The sequence below is a fragment of the Gadus morhua genome, chromosome 22 (genome assembly GCF_902167405.1).
Source record: "Gadus morhua chromosome 22, gadMor3.0, whole genome shotgun sequence".
Lineage (NCBI taxonomy): Eukaryota > Metazoa > Chordata > Actinopteri > Gadiformes > Gadidae > Gadus > Gadus morhua.
This window is the reverse complement of record NC_044069.1, coordinates 6,455,189-6,477,065: the sequence shown is the minus strand read 5'-3', so window position 1 is coordinate 6,477,065 and position 21,877 is coordinate 6,455,189. Positions and strand designations below refer to the sequence as shown.

The window sequence follows — 21,877 nt, the reverse complement described above, 5'->3', positions numbered from 1 at the left end:
CCTTTGTAACATCTTGTTTCAGTTTGTTTAAAGATCAAAAACACTCGAGTAGCTTTCATTCATATAATATTTAATCAAAACAATTAAATATGACGACCAAAAAAAGGCTCAACTTAGGACCAGTATCAGTTAAGTGTTAAGACAAAACAGGTCTTGACATACAAGTATACTTCTAAAAGTGACACCATTTCATAGTCAAGCAAACAAAACATAAAAGCACAATTTACTGTGTAACCAAAACATCACGTTTCATCATTATTTGAATATGATATGCAGCCAACCGTAAGAAGTGTAGAATTGACCAATTTCCTTTTTGTGGGGAATGCTATCGGCTACATGGGAAATGGGCACTCATCATGGGACCAAAACTCAATCGTATCGTAATCTCTGTAAACTTGTGTATAAATAGTACGTATGAAATTTGAGGGTCCCCCAATGAACCACACACTTACAATGGCCCCGGCTAATGACAACAACGTTACAAGAGTAATAAGACAAGGTTGGTCTAAAAATAAGAATTGACTTGCGGGATAATCTGGGCCAACTGTAATGCATACAACACACATTGCACAAGCGTTTAAAAACAAAAACGTTGGTTATTGCTGCCCAGGCAAAGTGGGAGGAAAGTATACTTTGATCTTTAAACATATTAGGGGAAAACGGGTTTAAAATAAATTAGATGCTACATGACATTTAGCTACTTGTTACCTTTGGAGCGAAAAACGTGTGTGTACAAGTTACCCGGCTTAGAAATGCTAATTTGCAGGTTGTGCTTTTGAGTGCCCGGCTTGTTGTGACCAATTCCCACCGACCTTTTGGTCCTGTTAGATCCACACTGAGCAGGTCTGCATATTCTGTATTCTTGGCATATGTCAGAGGTACACACACGCACACACACACACACACACACACACAAAGCATACATATACATACACATATCACATCTTACAGTATAGTCATGTGTCAATATATATACTTATCAATGTAGACACGGGCTAAACCGCCCAAAACATAATTTTACTTATTTATTTGAATGTTAAGATTTCATCTTTGATTTGACTCGTTTTCAGCACCATCTGGGAAAGGCACAGTCTATTGAGGACGATTCTGTCCGACGACAAACTTTCAACCCACCTCCCACGACCAAGAGAGAGAATCTGTACAGTGTAGAGGCATCGAGACGTCAGACGTGGCCCCCATGTTAGCGGGGCCATCACAGTCATTCACTTCTTTGACATTACAACACACACACACAGAGACAGAGAGACAGAGAGACAGAGAGAGAGAGAGAGAGAGAGAGAGAGAGAACAACTGAACAGTGGAAGGAGAGGTTTCATTACAGGTCCCTGGGTTTAAGCGAATACAAACAAACACAAGTTTGAGGGGGGTTGAAAGTTCGTCTGCTTATTACAGGACAAAAACAACCTTCCCAAAACTAAAACGATACAATAAAAGAAGAACCATCCATTAAGTAAGTCAATGCAGCAAAGCCATCGCCTCCATGGTTGACCAGTAAACCTATTGCATTATTTCAACTGGGATAAATTATTAGTGACTATTACTATTATTTCATTATTAACGTCCTACTTAATTATCTCTATGTCATATAGGATTTTTTTTTGTTAGCAAAAATAAGTAGTATGGGTGCATTATATTAATATCTTTAAGTATAAATATTTTTTTTTTTCTCCATTCAAGAATTTTAAAAAAATGTTTTTTTCGAATGGTTTGAGTAAAAGGCATCGGATGTTAAGCACTTTGAAGACACACTGCTTGGCGGCCATTGCTCTCGCGCCAATAACCAATGCCCTGCCTCAGCTGCAGCATGCGTCAAAGAGACTCTCCAATACATCGTGGCTGCACACACATTCTAGAGAACTCCGGGAGACGCAGAGTAGCTACGGCTAGCTACATGCTAGCACGCCAGTCTCCGTTTCGTTTTTTGCCGATCTTCAAGTAAAACTCGCGCAAATCGCTGCTTTAAGGTCCGACGTCAAGAGGCAGCTCAGCTTGGACCCGGACCCAAACCCACGAGGGGGCGGGATGGAACAGACCGGATCACTACTCTAAAATCGGTTTCAGCATACATTAGAACCATGAGGCGTCGCACGATATATATTTATATATTATAAAAACTACTCTACTCAAGATTAATGATCTTTCTCTAGAGTTTCTTTGTCACAAACGATGTTTCGGCGTCTTCCGTTCCAACATTTTCATCACATGATCGAATCTCACAAGTGCCGTTTAAATATGTCCGCTCGTTAAACAATGTAACCTACAATATTCGATGTGATATTCAATGTACTATAAAGTTTCACTCGTAGCAGCTCATTTGGTTCGGATAATAAGCAACTGGCACTGTAAGCCGTGGGAAAGCCAAACGCCTGTGGGCCGGAACCTATCCCTTCACTACGTTTCCTAGGTAACCACCACCCCGGTCATCCAATAAACAGGCAGGCACTTTCCTTTTGGTCTGAGTGAAACACGACATTTTGTAGTTCATTTGAAGGAGGTTAGTACTGCTAAGGCTACACCCGAGAAAGGGCCTTCCACAGTTGGGTCACTGTGACGTGACCTGTCAGTCAGCACCATGTTGACATTCTATTGGCATGAAGAAGTACTTGAAAAGGGATCGGTGATCCATCAGAATTCGGCTAGATATGACGGTAATGCGATAAAGTATCTGTGTGTGAGAGAGAGAGAGATTTTTCTAAGAAGGATGTCATTTGGTTCAAGTATTGTTTTAGAAACGGTTGAATTAGACCTAGCCAAACTAGTATTTGCGGTAAAGAATGTCAGACAAACCCCAGTCCTAATCTCGCTCGGACAAAAACGCAACTAAATTGTGAACTTGTACGTGAACAGACGCGCCAAGTGGAACCTCTGCACCATAACTTGATCAAAGACAAGCCTCCGTAGAGACGTCTACACCTCGACCAGCACCGCCCGAACATCACATGGGGGGGGTCAGTGTGGGCTTCCTCCACGCTGGAGGCCCCATCTGCTCTGCCGAGGGGCTCACAGTCCCCCCCCCCCCCCCCCTACAACAGCATCTGGGCCCGGAACATTCTTCAAAACACCTTTTCCGTTTCCACTCCCGAGGCTCTCTCGTTAACCCCATCAGGCACTTTTATCGTAATCTCGTCACATCTTCCTCGTGCGACCAGCCCGGGTCACGAAGACGCCGACCGCTGTCGACGCGACCAATACTTTCTGAAGTCCTTGAATGCCTCTTCACGTTCACCTCGCCAACATCCAAACCAAACAGACCGACAACGCTGTGATACTGAAACGGGGAAGGTCTAACAGTCAGCGCCTTCAAATACCAAGATCCCTCCCTCCGCTGGAACACTCTGGGCCTCGCCTCAAGCGCCTTATTGCACTGCAGGAACGACAGTCGACTCGCCAACGTACGTATTGAAATATAACACCGAAAAGAAAGATCCGTCCCTCCACTGAGATCTATTGCTGAACATAAATGTTAATTCAAATTAAAAACGATAACCGGAAGGAAATGGCGCAAAATAAACTAAAAATTAAAAAAAGGGGGGGGGCAGACAGAGCTGTACCGATATCATCTTTGAAGAGGCTTTTTCCCCTCGACCCTCGCTCTCCCTTCGCTCTGCCCGCCCCTCAACGTGGCGTCGGGAGTCCCAGCGTTGGACCACAGGCGACCGCCTTCACAAACATTCTAGAGATTTCATTAGCGGTTGCCAGGGCAACAAGTCTACCCTCCCTCTTATTGTTGTCCTACGTTAAAGGGACACGCACGCAACCACACACACAAACTGAAACACACACACACACACACATGAGTAAAACGACCTGGAGGAGCAGGTGGCCTTGTTTTTGTTGCCGTGTCGTTTTGAGAAAGCGCCAACGCCGCACATTTCACAATAGTTCCACCATTATTTACCAGGCTTGGCCCCTAGTGAGGGACGTTACTGCTAAAACAGGCCTAACACCCGTACAGTGCTGCAGCAGGGCAAGCTGAGACACACACATGCACACACACACACACACACACACACACAGATAAAAACATGGACAGTATAAACCAGCATGATTAGGGCTAATCGCCGTAGGCTGCAGAGCATTTCATAGCGTTTCCCGTTACCTCTCGGGAGCACCGACACAAACAGAACCGTTAACACCTACCTCCGGGACTGAGACACCAGAGACGAAAGAAAAACGTTTGGATGAGCTAGCTAAGAGTAGCGGCTAGGACCGCGCCCCCGCTACCCGCCGACGTCAGAGCTGATGGAGCCGTTGTGGTCGAACGACACCAGAGGAGGAGGAGGAGGAGTGGAGGAGGAAGGGGATAAGTGTGGATCTGACGGAGGGGGAGGGGCAGAATGTAAACGATTGGCTGGTTTGGTATTGCATACTGTGGCTGTTCTCCTCTCTGGCTTGTCCTGTGTGTATATATATATATATAAATATATAGAGATATATATGTATATATATATCCCAACAGTCTGGCGTTCTACGCGTGTGTGTGTGTGTGGGGGGGGATGCCGCCAGCGCTGGACCTGGTAGGCTTGTCCTTAGAGGAGGGTGAGGAGGGGGAGGGGGGCGTGTATACTGGTGGTGGGGTGGGTCGGGGGCCTCAGGCGAAGTACATGGTCCTCAGGGTGTCGTGGTGGATCTGCACCGCCTTGGCCAGCGCCTGGGGGTCCCGGCCGTTGCTCTGGCCCGACACGTGGCTGCCCTCCGCACTGGGGGGGGAGGGGGGGAGAGAGGGAAGGGTGAGGCCCGCACCAGGGAGACGCACACACACACACACACACACACACACACACACTGTTCTGTGCTGCCATTTCTATACTAATATCAAGCAGATTCTCGTAATTTGGCAGAAACTCGTTTTTTGGCAGGAATTCGTTATTTAACAGAAACTCGTTATTTGGCAGAAACTCGTTATTTGGCAGACACTTATTATTTGGCAGAAACTCGTTTTTTTGGCAGGAATTTGTTATTTAACAGAAACTCGTTATTTGGCAGACACTTATTATTTGGCAGAAACTCGTTTTTTAACAGACACTCATTATTGAGCAGATTTTGGTGCGACTTCAGATACCGTTCATCCAGGAGCAGGGATTAGGTTTTAGGGGACATCTTGCTCGAGGGTGCCTACAGATTAGACTGCAGACATTGGGGATCGAACCCAGAACACCTGAACCCCAACACTATCCCGACCCTTTTTAATGCGACCGCTCAGTTTGACCATCCTGAGGAGAATTCACTTCCCCCGCTTGCGGGTGAATAGAGTGAAGCTAACCATCTATTACGCATCAAGGAAACATCTGTAGAATGCTGACACACCAGTCAGACTACTAGAAGAATCTTTAAGTTAAATACCTTGCCACTCCTATACCAACACACACGCACACACACACCCACGCCCCTCCGTGCGCGTGTTGCGGCTCACCTGTCGTGCTCCTTGTCCACCAGGTGGTAGCGTGCGCGGAAGGCCACCAGGTGTGCGTAGTAGGCGGGCGCGGGGATGGACACGGAGCGGGTGCAGCGCACGTAGGTGTGGCACAGCTGGTAGGTGAGCAGCTGGAACTCGTCCGCCGTGAAGCAGTTGTCGTCCCACAGGACGTGGTAGTGGGAGGGCCGGCTCGTGCCCTGTGGGGGGGGGGGGGAGAGAGGGTTGAGTTAGGACGAGAGACATAGAGGGAGATGGACGGAGACCGAGAGAGAACGAGAGAAGATAGGGCGGAGAAACATGCATGTTCGAGTAAGGGAGAGAGAGAGAGAGAGAGAGAGAGAGAGAGAGAGCTAGAGGGACAGAGAGAGAGAGACAGAAGTTAGGACAGAGAGACCAAGAAAGAGAGACAGAAATTGGGACGATGAGACAAGCATGTTCAAGTTAGAACGAGAGACAGGACAGAGCGAGAGAGACAGAGAAAGAGAGACAGGTTCATGTTAGGTCAAGGAGAGACAGAATAGAAAGAGACTGGGTCAAGTGCCAACCTCAGGGAGAGCATGCGAGTGTGTGAGAGAGAGAGAGCAAGTCAGAGCCGGAGCGACAGACGGTAAACATAGGACCCTTGCCTGGATCCCAGCGTGACTGCAGAGGTAAAAGTCAAACTCGTAGGGGTGGGTGATGTCCGTGTCCACCGTGGTGCCAGCAGGAATGTTTCCGCTTCGTCCCACCTTACGTAAACAAACAAACACGCACGCACGCACGCACGCACGCACGCACGCACGCACGCACGCACGCACGCACGCACGCACGCACGCACGCACGCACGCACACACGCACACGCACACGCACACGCACACACACACACACACACACACACACGATAAGTCAGGGGGTACTAGAGATCATTCTTTCTCCCCAAGCAGAGACGCAAAGCCCCGTTTGCCCAATCAGAAGCTGCGTCCGTCGAGTAGAAAGCCATTGCATTCTCAATCCCTCTTTGTACCCCGGAAGACAAACACAAGGCTGTCGCTCTAATCCATTTCCCCTAGCTTGATTACAAAAACCACAGACTTTTATCTCCTCTAAATCCATATCATCGATTAGGGGGAAGCGGTGTGGGCCACTCTCACCCGTTCGTTGCGGTCGGCACAGAAGAGGCGGGTGTGGTGACGCTTCTGCACCACGATGTAGGTGATGCCCGGCTGGTACTCCTTCTCCAGGGCGATGCACGCCTCCCGGATGGCCAGCAGCTCGTAGTACAGCACCTGGGAGGGGAAAGCGCGCCCGCTCTACCGTCACTTTGCCGTCGCTTCAATGACGAAACCTCACTGAAGGTCACTGGTTGAATGAGGTCTAGTAAGATGATGTACTTAAAGAATAGTGCCCCTCGGCAGGGGCAGTATAAACCCTGGCTGGCAACCAAAGCAGTTCAATACAAGCGTTGGGGTTCCTCTTTAAAGCGGTCCTCACAGGATCCGCGTTCAGCTAATCGTTTGGAATGTAGCCAGCCAACAGACAGGAGTTAATAAGGGATTTCATCGATGGCTTCCTTCATGTACCGGCCGGTACCTGTCTGAACTGTCCTTCCGAGACTCCGTCCCGGTAGAAGATGATGCGCGTGGGCTTGTAGCGCGTGGACTTGTAGAACTGGATCAGCAGCTCCCGCACCATGGAGGCCAGGTCCTGGATCACCTCCTGCCTGGGCCTCTGGACCCGCACCGTGGCACAGTACCTGCTGGGGTGGGCGTCCATGCTGCCCACCACCTCCAGAGGGGACGAGAGAGCAAGGCGTTGACAGGAGGAGCGAGGACAGGTAGGGAGCATCCCTGGAAGGAGGGATCCCCCACCACTCTGCGTTCCTTCTCAAGGTTTCTCCCCCTCACTGATTGAAAAGGTGACGTGTTACACCATCAGGTGTGAGTGTGATTAGCCGTTACAAGCCAAAAGGCTTGTAACGGCTAATCACACTCACACCTGATGGTTTAATGTGTCACCTTAAAGGGAGTTTTTATTTATTTTTCTTGGGTCACAGGGTCGTCATAAATATTTGGCCTGTCAAGCCCTTTGAGACTGTAATGGTGATTAAGGGCTATAAAAGTCGAATTGAATTGAAAGGAACGTTGACAATCAGATGAACAGAATAGGCAGGAAGGCCTGGTGGCTGTTCACAGGCATTTGGTTTATACCTTAACAATCATGGCCAGTGCGTGAGAACGCGTCGTCTTCCCTGCTCCTACGTCTCTAAAAAACAACAGTGTCTACACTGGTGGGTTTGGAGCCGACGCTGGATCGCGACCAAAAATGTTCTAAACCCATGAAAAAGCAGTTCCTCGCCAATGACTAAATCAGCCATCCGTTTCATGGGCGATATGAGTCACACACAGAGCTTCCAAGGAAATCGCTTTCCCCTCCAGCTTTCTGTGCGTCTTAACAGCTACGGTGCCACCACCACCACAAAGAGAAAGGCCTGCCAACAGCCGCGCGGCGTTCCATGAACATACATTACGAACACGTTGTGATCGACTGAGGGACGGCTGGGGTGAACCCTGGGGACGAGGTGGAGGTCCTTACCGCTGCGATCGACGGCTTCTTGCCGTCGCCGGCAGGGGGGTGGGTGACGTCAGCGCCCAGGAAGATGACGGGCTGCTGGAACACGGAGGGGCTGTTGGGGGGAGGGGGGAGAGCAGAATGAGACCACCACCCTCAGAACCAACCGGAATCATGCTGTATGGAAGGGGTGGGTCGCCCCATCCCATTTGCATATTGTTAACGCGCATTCCCGATATAAAGAATGGAACACGAGGGGACTTGCTCTCTCTATCTCTGAAGGCCTAAACTCTGCAGGTGGTCGAGTTACACCCCGTTTCCAGTTTAGTTTGAGAAATTCTACCAAAAGAGAAACTGAATCGCTTGAGTGGGTGAGGCATTCAGAAGGGGATGTGGTGTACATTTACATACAGGGCATTTAGCAGACACTAATCCAAATCGACTTAGATTAAGTAACATCTGTCAGAAGAAGGATAATTGGCTAGGTGTATCCGAACAAGTGAGTCTTGAGCCTCTTGCGGCAGCCGGCGGTTTTACCGTTGGTGCGGTACCAGGATGTTGTTGATGCCCCCCAGCTTCACGTTGATCTTCAGGCAGAGGTTGGACAGGGTCTGCGGGGAGGTCTTCACCACGTTCTTCACCTGGACACACTGGGTGGCCATGCCCAGCAGGGTGTCTCCCACACGCTTCACCTCCGCTGTTTGGGGGGAGGGACACGGTGGAGCCGGTTCAACCATCATGACGTTAAATGACCAGCACAGAGCTGGTCATTTCACAATGAGCCATTAAGGCCCAATCCCATTTCTACCCCTTACCCTTCCCCCTCCCCCTAGTTTTGAAGGGGTAAGGGGAAGGGGTAAGGGGTAGAAATGGGATTGGGCCTAAGGCTCTTGAAGACAGAGCAATGCAATGTGTAATGAATGATTGATAAAGTGCAAACCAATAAAGAAATAAACGAGATGGGGTATCTTTTTAAATTACAGCTCCACCATAAACCTTCCCCTCAACCTTCTCCTGAACTGGTGGAGCGTGATAAAAACCTTTCACCAGATGCCATGCATCATACGCTTCCTTGGTTTTTACATGGCGCCATCTACGAAACGCCTCATTCAGATACAGGTTGGGAAGTCAACGGTGAGGGTGAGGGCTTTTCTCTTAAAGGGCTCAGGTCATGCCACCGGGTGTGGCTGTGATTAGCTGGTGCAAGCCGTTTGAAAGTCATTCCTTCCCTCTGCCATAGTGACATCACAAGTGGGTGTGTCCGACTAGATGTACGCTGGATATTTCAGTCTACCAGCCTACCCAGTGGACCAGAGCAAATGTCGCTCATCCATCATTCATATATCAGGGTGAACACGCCCACTTGTGATGTCACCACGGCACAGGGAGAGAATGATTTTCAAACGGCTTGCACCAGCTAAACACACTCACACCTGGTGGCGTGACATGAGCCCTTTAAGGATGCCTAGAGCGAGACCGCAGACATCGGGGTCCAATCCCAGCTTCTCAGTACCGTAGACGGGCGTCTTCCCGGGCAGGATGACGATGATGAGCTGCAGGCCGGCGTAGGTGTTCTTCAGGTGTCTGAACATGGGCTCCACGCTGTCCGCCCCCTGGGCGTATTTACAGAAGCAGGGCTGGCCCTGGATGGGCATCCCCGCGTCCTTGGAGATCTTCCTCAGCTGGTCCGTGAAGCCCCTGCAGGAGGAGGGATATTACACCATTTGAAATAAATAAATAAACATATCTAATTGGGCTGGGTAAAAAAAAAGATTTAATCGATTTTGGATCGATTTCATTTAAATATTGCAATATCGATTCATAAGGTCGATTTTTTTTTTATATATATATATATATATATATATATATATATATATATATATATATATATATATATATATATATATATATATATACACACACACACACACACACACACACACATACATACACACACATATATACATACATACGTTTTTTTTTTTTTACCATTATTATTATTTTTGCACTTTAATAAACAATGCCTTAATGCAATTTGCAGCGATGGAGCGTTGTAGGACAAGTACACTTTCACTTGCAATTCCTTTCTAATTTCAAAATTGCACTTTTGAGACTTGAGTTTTGTTTACAACTCCAGCAAAGTTTAAACTGTCCAATTTACAAGTTTGCACTCAAAACCTGTTGTTTAAGATGAAGAGAAAAGATAAAGTACATTTGTATTTTGTAACACAGTTGAGCCATTTTCATTATTTAAGAGCAGATTCAATCGAATCATGATTAATCGATTCAGAACCTTATGAATCGAAATCTATTCGAATTAGGAAATTGGCCACGATACCCAGCCCTAATATCTAATTCATATAAATATAGGCGTTCCTTAAAGGGTTATATTGTCCCATCATGTCTTCTTTTTCCCACAACTCCTTCAAAACTATGGACAAACTATTTTGTAAATATCTTTCTTCGGTATAAAATCCTCGCCACGCCTGGTGCTAAGGGGTTTCCCAGGGAGGCGTGCAGGGGGCAGTACTGACTTGAGGATCTCCTCGCGGCACTGCCTCTGCGTGGCGAAGCAGGCGATGGCCCACATCTTGATCTCCACGCCGGTGTGGAACTGCTTGCCCCTCATGTCCCACACACCGTGGCTGGGCGTGGCCACCGTGCGGTTCTGCAACGACAGCCCAGGGTTCATCTGCTGAGGCTGGCAGTGCGGGGCGGGGGGGGGGGGCGACGAGAGATGACGTACACGGACACACAAACAAACACAAGAGATGTGTTGAGGGCAGGAGGAAGTGGCAGCTGGGCGATGGACATTGATTCGAACAGTCCAACAACCAATTCATAATTTTTTTCCCAGACTTTTTTTCGCTCTCAAAGGGGACCTATTATGCTTTTTCGACTTTTATGACCTATAAACGTTGTTATAATGATTGATAGTCATGTTCAACCATACTAAAGTGTCAAATAATGACGTACACGCATCTCAACGTATTCCCTGCTGACAGTCTGGGGTGGCTGTGCAGAGCGCTAAACACTCGGGACAACGTTTGCGATTCACTCGTTCACATTTCCGGGAAATCATCTACGTAGATGCACTCCTGCCACGCCCCCATATGCCTGGTCAAATCTGCCTGCGCGCGCGCGCTTCAAGGAAGGTAACCAATCACAACAGAGTTGGGTTGGCAGGAGGGGGGCGAGGGGGAGGAGAAGGACGAAACCGAGCGTTGACAGAGAATGCTGAAAGCGCCCAGATGAGAGGAAGAGTTTCCCGAAAATCTACATCGATTTTTGTGCATGGTTAAACATGACTATCAATCATTATAACAACGTTTATAGGTCATAAAAGTCGAAAAAGCATAATAGGTCCCCTTTAAACAACCTTTAATCAAAGATGGAATCAAATCACAGACGATTTTTGGTTTGTTTGTTTTCGAAGGTACAGCAGGTTTCTAAAAAGCTGATCATAGGATTCAGAAGTTGAATACAATAGTTACACCAACGTGGATAGATCCTTGTAAAGTTGTTTTATACTAGCCTTCATTGTATCGCAAAACTAGAGAATAACCAATATCAGCAACTCTAGACCAGGGGTTGCTCCCGTTAGCGAGTACAACATCAACGTACAGCACAAGGTTATCCCAAATGAGCACACGTTATGTTTGGATTCCAGCGGCAAGCTGTGTTGTTGTGCCACCGTTTGATTTGATTTGATTGAAATTTATTTCGAACATGTAAAATAAAACAAAAAAATATATATCATACACAAATTACTGATGTTAAACGCAAATAGAAAGCATAATTAGATACATAAATGATAAATACTTGATAATTGTAACATGTTCGAAAAGGAGTGGGAAGAAGTTTACACTTATTTAATCCCACCCCTTCTCCGTAACTCATTGAAATTAAGATTCCTTAGTCATAATAATAATAATTATTAACATTTTCATTTATTATTAATAAATATATATATATATATATATATATATATATGATTTTTTTACGCATCCAAACATATATATATATTTTTTAAATAAAATATATAACTTATATGTTCATATCAGATATATACTATAATTTCTTACACATTTGTCAAAAAAATTAATAAATACCGTTGATGGTAAAAAAAAAACACACACGGTAAACCAGACGTTATAGAGGGTAGAGAGAGAGGTACCATGAAGTGCTCCGAGCTGACGCGGCCGCCATACTGCAGCATGGGGGCGGGCAGCACGCGTCCCGTCACCTGGGCCATCTCGTCACGCACGCGGAACTGGAACTCCTGGACGAACGGGTCCGCCTCGTAGTTGGCGCTGCGCACCTGTGAGCCGGGACCGGGAGGACAGCGCGTTAAACGTACACTGATATCCCGCCCGTTGAGAAACAGGCGGGGCGTGTGATTCTTGTGTGCGTTTTAAAACCCGAGGGTTCAGCCTAGAAATGAGCACTGGTAAAAACTATGTTTTCAAAAATAAAAGCCCCCCCTGAAAACTGGTAAAAAATATTTTTTCAAAAATAAAAGCCCTCCCCTGAAAACATTTTTACCAGTGCTAATTTCTAGGCTGGCCCCTCATGGAGGGGTCAGCCTAGAAAGGAGCACTGATAAAAATTATGTTTTCAAAAATAAAAGCCCCCCCCTGTGCCAACCGATCTATACAACTATGGTAGTAATATGACAGGACTCCCTCCTACAAAGGGGTCAGCCCTAGAAATGGTTACTGGTAAAATGCAAAAAAGAACACAACCACTTGTATATCTAGCCTGCGGCTCTGGCCTACAACTAGTCGACTAATTAGTCGCAAGGTTCTTGGCTGACTAAGGTTTGTGTTAGTCGCGGACATTTTGTTTACAACTAGCGCATGCTTTTCATTGCTAATACATTCTCCTCAGGTGACGTTGTCCTGGAAGCTTAAGTAGGCTTGACAGCCAACGTTTACTTGTTGGCCCGGGTAGGTGGAGTTCCCTGCGTTCTACACGTTTTAACAATATTGACAGCCTGCCAGGAACCCGCCGAAATCAAAACTGAAAGTGACCTTTAAAGCCGCATGGCGTTGCTGTGTGGATGTGTATTTAAGGAATCGAGAGGCTCAATATCAGTTCATGGGGTTGGTAAGGTGGTTGGTTTTAAGGGAGAAAGGTATTGGATATTCACAGATATTCATGCTCTGAATGACAGCCATCTGACGCTGGGAACGAGGGACCCGTTCAGCGGTATAGGTTCCGTGTATAGTGGTGTATACCTGGGAGGGAGATGGGACTTCCAAGCAAACCTGCTGCATGCAACAGCTCTCCTCCGAATACAACACGACAAAGTACCCGGCCCCCCAACAGCTGCCCAACTAAAACGCAATTAAACCAGATACCCTCACATTGCAAAATGTCCCCACTGGATACAACATTTTAATTGCAGTTTAGATATGTATCCAGCCAGCTGGGGTAAAAGCAAGTTAGAAAATAAAAGCTCCTGCAGTGGTAGAAAGTTTGAGGTTTAAGAAAATAAAAGTCCTGTCATATTTTAGTTGTATAAAATCAGTTAAGGCAGAGGGGGGAGGTTTGAATACATTGAACTTTGACCCCTGTGCATATTTGTGGACTAGTTAATAGGAAGGGAATAATAAAAAATAAAATTGGATCAGGCAATTTCCACCCAAATGTCCTATCTGGGACTAATGAAGTTCATCTTAACTTCAAAGCAGGGCCCAAGTTAGGAACACAAGCAGCTGGGAGAGGAAGCCTTAACCAGGTCATGTGGAGCGACTGGTTGGCTGCGGACCCTGAGGCCGCCACTCACCAGTCGGCTGATCTCCTCCTGTCTGTCTGGGGCCGAGCGGGCCGTGGCTTTGATCATGGTGGACGTCTGGTTGTCTGTCAGCTTCTTGATGCAGCGCTGGCCGGCCACAATGTTACACACCTAACACACGCACGCACAACCAGGGCACAATGGGTTCAGGCAGGGCCGACTGCTCTACAGAGAGTCATAACGATAGGGGGAATCAGCAGCGAGAATTACTCTTTAAAAAAAAAAAAAAAAAAAACGACAGTATATGGTAATGTCAATAATACATGTCGTACAATTACTCAACGTATTGACTTCGTACGCATCTAATGCAACGCAAAAACAACTTTAAGTCAGTAAATACACAAAAAAATAATTGCATGGAGTAAACATTTAAAATGGCGGCCCTTTGGGTCAAAACATTGATTCGATAAAACACATTTTAATCCAGTCTCTTAGACATGAGCGGTCCTCTGTGGCCACCGTAGTCGGCGTGCCGGCGTCATTCTCTGTGCTCACCTCGAGGGGCAGGTAGGTGTGCTTCTGCTCCTGCCCCACCTGCAGGCAGGGCAGGTGGGGGTACTTGAGCTGCAGGTTGTACTTCTCCCTGAAGTACTGGGCCACCGTGCGCTCCACCGTCTGCCCGTTCTCCAGCTGCAGGGGGAACCTGCACACCCACACATGCCGGGGGGGGGGGTGAGTCAACACTTGATCAGGATCCATCCATGCATCGACCCCTTGGTGTTATTCATTAATGTCAAAGGGGGAAGTGGGGGCAAGACGACGGAGAATAAACAAAACCAAAACCCCAGAGTGGAGGCTCGATAAATATCACGGCTAGCTTTGTCAACAATTTTTCTTTTAAAAAGACGTGGTGGAAGGCAGCTTCTTAAAACATAATCACCATAACCAACACCGCCGCATTAACATGCGGACAACGATGCAGGAGCTGGTCACTGCGAGGGCGTAAGACAACCCCAAACGTAACCAGGTTAAAAGGCACAGAGCTTAGGCTGGCCGGTGGTTGTCTACCAAGGTGCCCCGTGGAGCCCAGTGTGGCTGCACTGCGGGGACTATAGGAAGGGTCCTGCCAGGGTTGGGGTGGGATGTGCGTGTGTGTGTGTGTGTGTGTGTGTGTGTGTGTGTGTGTGTGTGTGTGTGTGTGTGTGTGTGTGTGTGTGTGTGTGTGTGTGTGTGTGTGTGTGTAATAGTGTGAGCGTACGTCTGGTGGGAGGCGGGGCGGCGCGTGACGTTGCAGACCCGGTACTTGCGGCGCATGCTGCCGCAGTGTGTGACCTCCACCTTCAGACCTACGGATGGTGGACATCCTTGTGAGTGAGACATAATCAAAAAGGGCATTTTTTATTTCTTACAATCAGACATGAGGCTAGGGTTGAGGCATTGCAGTGATATTAAGACGAGCGCAAGCTGACTCTTTTCTACGGCTGAAAAAAAACAAAAACGATTTTCATGGTATATTAAAAAACATATTTAAACATAAATACTGAAGCTGTCGAAACGACAGCTTCAGTATTTATGTTTAAATATGTTTTTTAATATACCATGAAAATAGTTTTTTCATGGTATATTCTCGACAGCTTCCCCCCCCCCCCCCCCCAAAAGGTATTACAACATCCACAACATCCCGAGGACTGTGTCTACTCGTTTTTACTTTTTGTCATTGATTCACAAGAGAAGAGAATCCATAGGGGGTTGTGAATAACATCCGCATTACAGAACATGCACTATTGACGCGCACACACACTATTGATGCGGTAAGCATGGACACAGAAGCGAGGGATGGGAAAAGCCAGCTGTGAGACCCGCAAATTTACAGACCCACCGCCGGTCGGTAGCTTGTGACTCGCGTTGCTCACAAAACACAGCTTTCATCCGCCGCTGCTTTCCTCGCTAAACTAAGCTTAGCATCAGAAACACACTAAATCGGATGCTCCAACCCTAGCGGGACGCGACATCCCTCTCCCATCGACGGCCTTTCCATTTAGCGCTAGACGCTTTTATCCGCCCTCATTATCGAGCAGGCAGGGTTGGCGCCGTTTATATAAAAAAAAAAAAAAAAAAAAGTATTTTCTTCAAGTATAATTATTTACAATTTCGCGGGTGGCTGAATGCCGAGTGCGGACATTTGGGAGGGAACCGGTCACCCCTACACTGAGCTGTGCCCCCCCCCCCAGGTCTGCCGGCGGTGGAGTGAGAGAGGTCCCTTACCTTTGATCTCTTTGGTGAACTTGACGCGGTGGGAGTCTGTGAGAGGCCGCGGCTGCTCGTCGATGTTGTGGATGTCCAGGACCTCGCACATGAACTGGATGACCGGCTGGGCCTTGTAGAAGGCCGTGGCGGACACTGGACGGGCGACACAGCAGGGAGCGGGGGTTAACAGGGCGGAGCGATGCGTGGTGAGGAACAGGGGGGGGTTACTATGGGACTCACGTTTGAATGATAGCCACGCAAGGCGATTCAAAAGCTGTCTGGCTCTGGTTGGAGGGTCCCAGAATAGCAACATGTGTCACTTCATATTATCACATTTTATTAAAAAAAAAATGAATGGATCAAGAATGCTCTTTGTAATTTGAGAATTGACACAAACCCACGAAGCCTTTCAGAAAGAGAAATATAGGTCAAAACCCCTTAGAAGTAAAACTGAGTCAGAGTGGTGAAGGACCATTATTAACAAAGTATAACCAGATGATACGAGACATCCTGGTTGTCTTAATGGTGACCGTAGTTTTGTTGGAACAGTTGATTTCTTAGGATCTAACTAAAAAACTCAAACACATCTTGAACACGCCTCCTGGGGATACGAGGGGGGGGGGGGGGGTCTGCATAGCAACTCACCGTCGATGTTGAGCATCATCTTCCACATGGCGGGTCGCACCGACTGGTGGAAGCCGAACCACACCTCCCTGCCACCGCCCAGCGGGTGGTCGTAGCCCTCGGGGGAGGAGAAGAAGGAGCGGCCCACCGGGGTGTACCTGGGGGGGGGGGGGGGGGGGGGGGGGGGGGGGGGAGAGAGGAGGTGGGTCAGCGCCAGGCTGAGGACGGAGGCACGGACAAGGTTGGACATTGGGTTTTGGGGTCGTTCGTTGGATTTTAGGGAGGCCTTCAGCTAAGGCACCTTTATAACCGCTTCAATTAGGCAGTGGGCAATGATCGTCGGTGGCTGACAGTGAAGTCAGTGAGCGTGTGGTTAAATGGGAGGCATTGATCGTAAAGGGAGTCGCCTATGGGGCAGGCGCACACACACACACACACACACACACACACACACACACACACACACACACACACACACACACACACACACACACACACACACACACACACACACACACACACACACACACACACACACACGATGCTATGATAGGAGGCAGGAGCTATGGTAGGTGATGAGGCAGTACTACATACAAGTTTAGATGCTATGCTAGGTGCTACATGATGATAATATCATTTTATTACTTAATTAATAAACTGAATTTGATATTATTACACTAGGTGCTAGAAAATAAATCAAATATATTTATTATTATTGAATTAATTCTAGTTCTTGCTTCGGATCCAATGCTAGGAACTAAGCTAGTTGCTACGCTAGGTCAAAAGCTAGATGCTATGCTAGCCACCAGCCGGATGAAACTCAACAACTTGCTAGAGATTCCCAGTCGGATGCTATTCTAGGTACTAAGGCTAGCTCCTGCGCTCTAAGCCGTAAGCCGTCGGGCCGCGACACAGGGGCTGGGGACTCACTTCATGGAGGGCAGGTGTCTGAGCACCACGTCGACGGCGTGGACCGGGTTGGTGCTCAGGGGCTTGTCCAGGTCCAGGGGCTCGGGCACCCCGCGGCCCTGCAGCACCTCGTGCAGCATGTGCCAGCTGACCAGCGACACAAACTTGATGGACACCTTGAAGGGTCGGTCCTTGCCTCCTTCGCCCGGCAGCGTGACGTCCAGATCCACCTGAGGACCAGGGGGGTGGGGCATGTGTTAGCGCAAGCGCTAGCCTGTCGAGTAGCTAGCTCCATGCAGACGGGGCAGAATTAGAACGCGCGCGGGTTAGCCTCGCGGACTAGCGCGGGGGGCAACGAGAGACACGTTAGCTTAGCTTCACGTCGCAAAACACAAACCACTGCCAACACGGATTCTTGCAGAGATAGCGGAAGAACGCAGACTACAAAAGCTACGACTGGATCTAGTCGGTGAAATGAGCGTTGATTTTATCTCGAAGATCCCCTTCAGGGAGGGGGGGGAAGGCGCTCTGGGACAGATGTTAATTTAATCAACCGAGACGGGAGTGAGACTGATCCCTGCAGGTCGCAGCCTGCGTGGTATGCCTGCATGCGCTGCCTCTGCAGGCCTTACCCCAGCCGTGGCCACGGGCAGTGGGTGGGCGGTGTAGAGGCTCCTCTTGCCGTCGTACACTGGCCGGCGGTCGCCGAAGATGGTCACCTTGAAGTGCTGCACCATGGAGTCCACCACCTCCCTGACGGAGCACACCACCACCACAACAACACGTTTGGTAATCAGCAAGGGCATCGCGTCGGCATGTCTTGACTGCCAGACGCCGCAGATAAGACAAGAGTACAAATACTGGGTTTGATTGAACTAGTGTGGTTGATAAGGTATAGGCGTATAGAGAGGTGACGGTTCTGCACAAGGCTTACTACTGCATTTATTACTTCATCTGATTCATTGCTTAAGCCCTTATCAATAGCCTTGCACAGACTTTTTGATAAAAAAAGTTCCTGGTTAGATCTGGTTATGCATTAGTTTCGTGAAACTAACGTATATGCATGATACTACAGTACATTATAATTTTGATACACATACCCTGTGTATGGTCATATATATTTGAATTTGGGCGTGCGTGTTTGTGTGTATATTCTTGTGTATATATGCATGCCTGTTTGTGTGTATATGGGGTAGTGTGTGCGTGTGTGTATTCTAGTGAATGTGTGTGTGTGTGTGTATTCTAGTGAATGTGTGTGTGTGTGTACCTGTTGACGCGCCGCGGACACTTCTCAGGCTTGATGTCCACCTCGTACAGGTAGACATCGATCTTGGGGATGTCCACCTGGAAGCAGTTGGCCAGCAGCTTGATGGGCTTCCCCATGGTGCCATAGCCCGGTCGCCGTGGCAACGAGAAGAGGGCCTGGGCCCCTGCGGCTCCTGAGACCACAACAAAACCCACGACGGGAGGTCAGTGGCTGAGAGGGTACGGGGTTCGATCCCCGTCCTCCCGGAGCCTCACCCTACCTGCTCCTTAAAGACGAGCGCCTGAACGCACCTCACGCCGGGTTGAATAAAGTTATATATCGCAGTGGGACTGATTTCAACCAGCTCGAAGCCTAATCCAGTAACCCAGACATAGCTCTAGTCAATGCCACATGATTTTAATTTCAATGATGTAAAAACACATACTATAACTGAGGTATCCTACAAATAAGATAATGCTCGCCAGCCCGTACCTCATCAACAGGCCCAAAACCACTCGCACCACCCAGCAGAGCTAGTAGTAGTTCGCCTCACACAGTTGCACAGACAGTTTTTCAATTATAACTAACTGCATACTAAGTGGGAAGGGCGAAATATTAAATACGGCGACTTTAAGAAACGTATGAAATCATGATTAGTTTTAAGTCAAAAAGCATACACAACACAACTGTTTGAAAAATTCACTGCTTACTGTGAAAATAAAACACTGTTTGTAGAGTCGTAGAGCGCTTATGCAAGTTTTAAAAAAAAAAGGGCAGATTGTGAGATTGCCTCTGCAGAATAACAAAACAGTACGTTGCAGCATATGTTACAACCACTTAAATTAACAGCTGGAATACAAGCCAGCAGCCCGCCTGACTTAATTTTAATATATTTGCATAGTTTTGAAGAGATAACCGCCTTAACCCACGTCATAATCACATTTAGGAGGGAATTAGATCATGTTCCCATGTAGGCAGGAAAGATGGGGGTTGAGCAGAGTTTAGTGGAGCATTGACACATTTGTTGAAATAAGTGCTTCAGACAAAACGATCCGAGACTGTGCCTTGTTTAGAAACACGACTTCCAAGGGAGAAAAAAATTCCCACCAATGGCCCTCCTTTTCCCTCTGGTGTGCCGTTGCCATGCCAACAGAACACACCTGGTAACCCTTTCTCTATGGCAACCAACTGCCGGCTGATGAGAAGGGCAGGTGCGTCCACATTTGTCTTACTTATCTTTTGAGGGCCCAGAAGGAAAAGCTGTATCTTTTTCGTACTTCCAATTTATTTGTGACGTTTTAAACTATGTTTAGATAGAAAACACCTGCACTACACAAACCAGGCATTCTTTTGGATTGAAGCACAGACTTAAAAGAGAAAAGGATTCAATAAAAAGAGAATGCAATAAGCTACAATCCAATTGCCTTGTGATAACGCTTATTCAGAAACCGACTAGAATCTCGCACAATAAGACAATTGTGTTTGATTTCACTACAGTATACCATGGTGAATACAAGGTAAATTTGGTGATTCATTCTAACGATCTCGTCGATACCATCATTGTATGCGTGCCCATAATGTCCAATCCGATAGCCAGACAGCCAGCACACAGACAATCAATATCGCACAGGCTACCGTGCTCCAAACATAAAGTACCTTTATAGCCAGTGGGCAGAGGTAGATTGACTATTTCTGGTGACGACAATCAATTACCGGTGGATGTGGCAAAAGGAGTATTCAATGGCTGCTGTAGCCATGGCAACAGCCGGTGTGAAAGACAAGCCACTCCGTCAAACGGATGCGAGTCAGTGCAGGCGTCCGCGATGGACCTACGGTACGAAGCCAGGCTTCAAGTACACCTGACGCCGCCTTGATCACCATCTGCCACGGACAGCCGTGACGTCGAGAAAGGAAACGAGTGGGACTGGTTTCAGCACTAGACACAACCACTCAGCAGCATCAACAAGGATAAAAAAAATAACTAAACAATCCCGTTCAAATATTTGTCAACTATAGTTTAGGACGACTGGAAACAGCCCATGTATACAAGAATTGTGTAACTTTCACTTTCGACCAACATCGGTGTAGTATATTCAAACAGCGTCAGCGACCCTGCCCTTTGAAGTTTGACCCCATAAAGTCACAGTAGGGCTCCAAACAAGCACAACAGATGACCGGTCAACCAATACATGTGCGGTGGTCCAAGTGGAGCCCCATAAAGACCATACCGCGCTTATTTAAAAACAACCGGCGTGCCATGAATGGCAACCACCGAGAATACCGCACCTGATGTTCCGATTTCCATTCATGGGGTCTCTGTCCGGTCACCCCGGCTCCCGATATGGAAAGATTAGCGCAGGTTCCTCTGCGACTTGGCGTTACAGCCCTGGTGGCTGTCACTTCAGAGTACCCCCACACCACCACCCCCACGGCTTGGGTCGCTGTGTGGAACCGGGCCGCTTCGAGGGGTTCACTCTCCAACACCAGAGTTTCCTCCTTCCCTTCCCTCTGCTTTCGTGTCAACTGTCAGTCGAAAGTTGACCTAATCGTGTCACCGTCGACCGGTCCGTCCGTCAAAGCCTCGCCCCGCGCGTTACCTCTGAAAAGAAACGAGGGGAAAACGATCAGTGTTTATTCGTCGGACGAGGATTTCTCCCCGGCGAGGGAGTGAGATTAATTCGGTTAGCGTTAGCATCGGCTAACGTCATTAGCTTAGCTTGAGCTAGGAAATTAGCCTCGTACGAGTCAAATTTCAGGCAGATTTGAACGCCAATGTTGTACCTGTTTTAAAAATGGACCCGTCGTGAGTACTGGTCCGCATGACACAGGTCGTTCGGCGATGTCGAGCCGGTAGAAAAGGACCTGGGTAGCCGGCGTCCTCGCCTCGGTAGAGAGACCGGTGTGAACTCTAGTGTGCCGGCCAGCCTCTCCGCCTCCGTGAGGGAAACCCGTCAGGAAATACCGACCCGGGGAAGCGGCGTAATTTCCCGTTTCGCAAATCAAACGTCATGTATGATTGGGCACGTTTTTGGGGGGCTTATCGGTGCAACTGTGTCTATTTTAAGCACAAGATAATTCCCCGACATTATAATTGAGACCATTATCTAAAGAAAATATATTCATTCTC

The 21,877-nt window shown here is 47.9% G+C and overlaps 1 protein-coding gene across 2 annotated transcripts; it reads right to left on the bottom strand.

Moving 5' to 3' along the window:
• Nucleotides 1-49: 49 nt before the first annotated feature.
• On the bottom strand, nt 50-21,875 carry ago3b (argonaute RISC catalytic component 3b). 2 transcript variants are annotated; one of them, XM_030347075.1, is made up of 20 exons: nt 21,532-21,875; nt 21,037-21,349; nt 18,772-18,943; nt 18,137-18,257; nt 17,526-17,734; nt 16,617-16,753; nt 15,990-16,124; nt 14,983-15,088; nt 14,280-14,427; nt 13,776-13,895; nt 12,162-12,305; nt 10,519-10,685; nt 9,498-9,682; nt 8,522-8,681; nt 8,009-8,099; nt 7,007-7,201; nt 6,568-6,702; nt 6,064-6,165; nt 5,435-5,634; nt 50-4,721 (listed from the first exon to the last, which is right to left on the bottom strand). In XM_030347075.1, the coding sequence occupies exons 2-20, from the start codon at nt 21,053-21,055 to the stop codon at nt 4,613-4,615; spliced, it is 2,655 nt and encodes an 884-aa protein (XP_030202935.1). In that variant the 5' UTR covers nt 21,056-21,349; nt 21,532-21,875; the 3' UTR covers nt 50-4,612. The 2 variants fall into 2 exon arrangements, with proteins under 2 accessions (XP_030202935.1, XP_030202936.1); XM_030347076.1 differs by having other exon boundaries at nt 14,983-15,070; nt 21,532-21,874.
• Between the last annotated feature and the right edge of the window lie 2 nt (nt 21,876-21,877).